Genomic DNA, 6,065 nt, shown 5'->3' with positions numbered 1-6,065 from the left:
TATTTTTACAAATTAAACTACTAAATACACTATACAAGAACACAGAATATACTATGCAAATATTACCCTATGAATCATAGTGATCATACTAAAATCATATTAAACAAAAACTCATACTTTTTCATTTTGTATCAAGTATCATTTTTCAACTCAAAATATTTATAAATATATGAATAATAAAATAAATGAACAGAAGAAACTTGAGATAATTGTCTTTCATATTTTTGCAAAGAAGAAATAAATTTACAGAACAAGCCACACTGCTTATTTTCTTCATACTAATAAATATTTGCATAAGAAAATACATATCCATAGATGCTACTTAAGCAAGAGACAAATGAACGCGTGTATTATTAGCTGCCAGTTGAACAAGTTCTTTCTTTACTCCAAGAACTGGTAGACGCGTTGCAGGTTTTCCATGCCAGCATTCTTTCATTAATTTTCCCAAACCAGCCAATGTCTGTAAAATATATATTACTATTTAATACATATCTATTTAAACATTTAATTCTTGTACAATAGAAAGTACTAATGTAGCAGATAACAATATGGGTTGCAAAAATAAGAAATTTGTTGCTATATATATATGTGTGTGTGTGTAATAAACAGAATAGATATTTACTGAATCAGAGTGCGATCTATTAGGAAGAGGTGGTCTATGTTGATCCAAACATACTAATTTTCTCATTTCTTCAATAGAGGGTTCTTGGTTGTTAGATAGCCATTCAGAATATGGAGCTACATATTCTAGTACAACACCATTACTTATACCCATCCTGCAAACTTTCCACAATATCAATCCTAAACTATATATCTGCTCGTTGGAAGTTTTCCAAACATTCAATGTTTATCCTAAAACCATACGAAATACTGTTTTAATTTTTAATTTAAGCTTTGATGATTTATTTTTGCTAATATAAATCAAAATATTTGTAGGTGTAATAATGTTAGTTTTATTATTGTAACAAGCAAAACGGCAAAATTGTTTTTGTGTTTATCAGTATTGCATATGTAACAGATTATACTGCATAATAATATATAATTTCAATAATTGGCATTATTAATTAAGTAATTTAAATATATTTAATTCTAAAAGATAAATTAAGAGATGATATATTACATACGTTTGTTCAAGAATTTCTAGACTCATATATATAATAGTTTTATACCTTGTTTGAAATCAATTCTATCTGTAGTCAAACGTTCTTGCGTAACCGCTAATGAAAAATCAGCAATCACACAACTACCATTAGTTTTAACAAGAATATTTTCAGATTTTAGATTATGATGTGCCATAGCTGACTTTCCTCTAGTTCCATGAATTTCTGTATATAAATAAAGCAATCCATTTACAATACTCAACCACATACTGACTGTTTGATGATGTGTCAATGAATGTAGTGTTCAATTTAAATAATCAAAGAGTGAGCCCACTGGATGATAATGTGTCACTAGCCAAAGTTGAATGCAACTTGCTCTACTTGTCGTATTACTTCCAACATAGTCCAATATATTATCATGTCTTGATGGTAATAATTGAGAATAAACTTCTGTGAAGTTCTGTAAACTTCATCTCGTGAAAAATATATTTATACAGTAATATTTTCACTGTGCCATATTCCTCTCCAAACTTCTCCACCAAATCCACATTACCACCACTACCAAGACATTCCACTAATGCTACTTGTTTAGCCAGAGTTCTTTGTACCAATAGTGGTAAACCAGATCCTGATCCACTTGTTAAGCTTAATCCATCCAATTATTCCTATTTGAATATACCATTTATATGAAATATAAAGTTGTAAAACAAACCAAAAAGAGTAATACAAAAAAAAAGAATGAATAAATATAATAAAAATGGAAAATTTCATATCTCTGGAATACAATAATTTTTTAACGGCTATATAAATATGATATTTAATTACATACAGAAACAGAAAATTTAGATAATAGATAGATTTATCATGTAGGGTAATAAAAGAAATCTTATATTAATATATTTGGATCTAACTATATATAATAAAAGTTTGTCTAAATCAGAACATTTACCTATAATAAACTCTTGTATTAAGGCAGAGTAATTTAAATATAAGCAATTACTGTAAGTAATATTTTATTATATACCTTTAATGTACTATCACTAGCTGCAGTTGCTTTTAGCTAATGAGAATGATACGTAGTAGTGGATATTGAAGAAGAAAATGAGAAATGTAGGATAGATGGCTCCATTTCTGAACCTATAACAAGTTTATTACGTCTTGCAGTCAAAGTCCTTTTTCTACAAGTCCTACATACCAATAAATAAAATAGTACTATTCCAGCAATAATACAAAATCCAACCATAGGACCAAAAATTGCTAACGTTAATTTAACTACATAGTCCTCTTCAACATATCTAAAAATTAAAATATAATTTTATTGAAGAAGATAAAAATGTAAATATATATAGGGGTATGTGAATGTGTATACGTGTGTATGCATATATTTATATATGCATGATATATATCTACCTCCATTAAAATAATGTAGTATTGGAAATGTTCCGCCATTACAAAAATCTGTTTGACAACATTCAACATAATATTATGCACTTCATAAAGACCCACTCACGTGTCTTTTTTTATTATTACTTTGTACGACACATAGGGACATCTGTCTATTGCATATCAATAACATTTGACCTATCGATGAAGTAAATCCTCTGCTTACACTTTCCGTACCGTCTAATTGTCTTACTTTAGACTTCCAGCACTATTGAATATTAAGAAAGATATTTAACTTCTTCTAATATCCTTTAATGTAATGTCTTTTGTATAATAATATAAGAGATATTACAGTAACTGAATTATAACAGATTCCCGAATATAAACAATCTGATCCATCACAAATGTGACATTTAAAATGTTGTCCAATTGAACTACCATTAAAAACCATGATATCTATAGATTTGTGGTGCCTCTCTTTCAACAGAAAAATCATGTTCTAATAAGGTAAATTTCTCTTCCTCTTCTAAAAATGAGTCCTGTTAACCATTGAAATATATTTCAAGACATTATGAAGTATTATTTATAATTAATGCATATGCATACATGTATGCAGTTATTTAATAATATATACACGAAATTAAATAGTAGTACCCAATCAACAACAAAAAAATCAGAAAAAATTAAATTGAAAGAATAGTAATAAATGTTAAAGGTTAGCACAGAATGTCAAGAAGAAAAACAATAGAGATTTTGTTTTTGAATTATTAAATTATCATTAAAGTAGGGTATATGTTTAATTAAAAAATATATTGCCCACCTGGACATAACTCGAGCGTCAACGATAATATAAAATATGTGATAAACATAAAATCCGTCATTGCCACGCACGTCAAAACATTGAGGAGCTAAAATTAAATCGTCACTATTTTAAAATTTCTTCTTATGTGTACCTATGTACAATGAAATCAAGAGTAACTTCCACTTCTACAATATCAATGAAAAATTAAATATACATGCGATCAACATTGAATTGACGGTATTTTATTTTCATATTAAAAAAAGAAATATCTAAAGATGTCGCTACTATCGTTACATCCAATTAATATGGTTGCACGTTGTTTACATGTATTTCTTTTACAAGTTAGATTTTAAAATTGCTTGTTGACAATCATTTGCTTTTTCATAATATAACATTAATATAAACTTTTAGCCTTAAAAAGCGTAACAGCAGACATTCTATAATATGTGATATCAAGAAGATAGAAGAAACAAAAATTGACGAAACGCTATAAATACAATTTATTTAACTCAAATACTTTTTTTAAATATAATAATAAATATAATTCATAACGTGTTTACTACTATATACTTTTAGTCGGTCAATAAATAGTTATATTTAAGCGTCAATGTCATTCTGATATCGAAGTGTTTAAATATTCAGCGGCCAATGTCATCTTTTCAACATTATAATATAATCCGTGCAAATGTCTTTTAAAAGACCGCACAGCAAGGCTAGCGGCATCTTCATCGTCCGTTTCGGAATAATTTTCAATCGTAATGTTGGATTCTGAATTAGAGGAAATATAGATACTACTTCGCATACTACTCGAACTTTTATTGTGCCTAAATCTCTCCGATGACTCGAAATCCTCGTTTTCGTATTGAAAACTTTTCATATGATCCTGTGACCATAGCAATTTGCTTTTCATTTGACTAATCATCTTATAAAGCCGATATAAATCGGTGTTGTCGATAGTTGCTTTCACAATAGAACCGCGTATGCCTTCCAAGTGAAGCCCAAGTCTGTCTTCCGAGTCGCCTACGGTTAAATCGAATAAATCGTTCCATGATATTGAAAATAGAAGCATTGCTAGATCCAGAAACATAGTTTTTAGGCAATTTCCTCAGATTTGACCTAAAATGGACGAGACTTAAGATACATAACGAGAACAACAGAAACGTGTAACGTTTGAAAGCAATGTATCGTGTATATGCGAATTGTAGTTTATAGTATGAATGTTTTAACTGGAAATTAGTGTTATACGGTTTTGACAAATTGCATCAAAGTACTCCGTTTTTTTCTTTATCAAATTAGTAGATTTTGTGCATCAAAGAGTCAAACGAAATCAAAAGAACGTCCATAGTACACATATATGTATATTATTATAAAAGTATATAATGAAAATCAGAGAATGGATGGAATATTCATCAAAATAATATCACTGTAAATAGCGCTAATTTTAAATCTCTGGTATGTTTTTTTAATCTCTAAAACTATAGTTTCAAGTTGCCTTTGGACATAATATGTTTAAAAAGTATTTTACGATTTACCATAGCTTCGTAGCACGATAAAATACAAGTCGCACATTATGAACTTCTATTATAATTATCTTCATCTAGAAATACTATTCAAATAGATTGACATTTAGGAACGACTATTAGCACAATCGTCAATGATTTATTTTATTAATATTTTATATAAGGTTTAACGTAGATGATAGTAATTATATCAAGATAAAAATATATTTGTCGTAAAAAAAAATATAAAATTACGTAGAATATTATTCCTGCATAGATCGAAAGTCCTAAAAATCCAATGATATTAGCTGACAATCACAAAAATCAAATAATGACGTACAAAATGAATATACGTAAATTAATATTATTATTATTTCTTATGTAATACGTACCGTAATACATACCTTTTATGCGACATATCAGAATAATACACTATAAATAAAACAAAACTACACGAATAAATAGAATGAAAGAAGAGGGAAGAATATATTCGATAAGGAATTAACGACTAATATCAAGTTACATACCTGACCATTGTGGAGCAGGATAACAAACTAAATTCCAACGAATTCATTGAAAAAAACAGATAATGAAGTAAAGGTTTCCAGGTCACGATAAATATTCAGATTTGACTTGGACTATTGTGCCTTACTTTTCTTACGATATACGATGGTATTCATCGCGTATTTATTAATTTTATTCAATAAACCCATTTCTATGTATTGTTATTTCTTGACAATACGATATGCGCTAAATCATTGTATGATACCTCGAAAATTTGACAAGTAATTTACTACATATGCATTTTTGTCTCAGGAGATTACCCCCTATATCAATACTCAAACATAGTTCGTATCATATGCCATGTTTTTCTCTTTAAATTATTTTCTTTGCATTTATAAAATCTTGGCTGACCATATATCCCTTATTTAGATATCGAACTTACACATTCAAATTTTTCACTTGTCTTTCACAACTTCTTTCACTTACGATATTTTAAATCAAAGATTCCTCATTTTCACTCCTATTACGCTAATGCAGTTTTCATAATAAAATCTCTTTAGTGTAAATGTAAAATTCTGATAAAATAATCTGAAGCAGGAAGTACTGTTCGCAAAAGTAATGGATCATCAAAATACAGATAGCTCTGCCACAGCCGGCATCTTACAACGATAGGATAAATTGCGGAAAGACTTGAAGAAAGATTACAAATTAATAAAGAGCAAAGTGGTAGAGAGCATGGGTTAATAGAAAATGGCTATTTTTTGGTGATCTGATTTC

General features: G+C 28.5%; 1 protein-coding gene and 1 pseudogene across 1 annotated transcript; both read right to left on the bottom strand.

Moving 5' to 3' along the window:
* Nucleotides 1-322: 322 nt before the first annotated feature.
* On the bottom strand, nt 323-2,343 carry LOC143220236 (activin receptor type-1-like; annotated as a pseudogene).
* A 1,539-nt stretch (nt 2,344-3,882) lies between these two features.
* Nucleotides 3,883-5,319, bottom strand: LOC143220235 (uncharacterized). The gene is given in 4 exon segments (XM_076445928.1): nt 3,883-3,915; nt 3,917-4,319; nt 4,321-4,401; nt 5,312-5,319. Coding segments are annotated over 4 exon segments (525 nt in total).
* Nucleotides 5,320-6,065: the final 746 nt, after the last annotated feature.

The sequence above is a fragment of the Lasioglossum baleicum genome, unplaced genomic scaffold (assembly GCF_051020765.1).
Source record: "Lasioglossum baleicum unplaced genomic scaffold, iyLasBale1 scaffold0515, whole genome shotgun sequence".
Taxonomy (NCBI): domain Eukaryota; kingdom Metazoa; phylum Arthropoda; class Insecta; order Hymenoptera; family Halictidae; genus Lasioglossum; species Lasioglossum baleicum.
The sequence above is the reverse complement of the archived record's forward strand: the minus strand, read 5'-3'. Positions and strand labels throughout refer to the sequence as shown.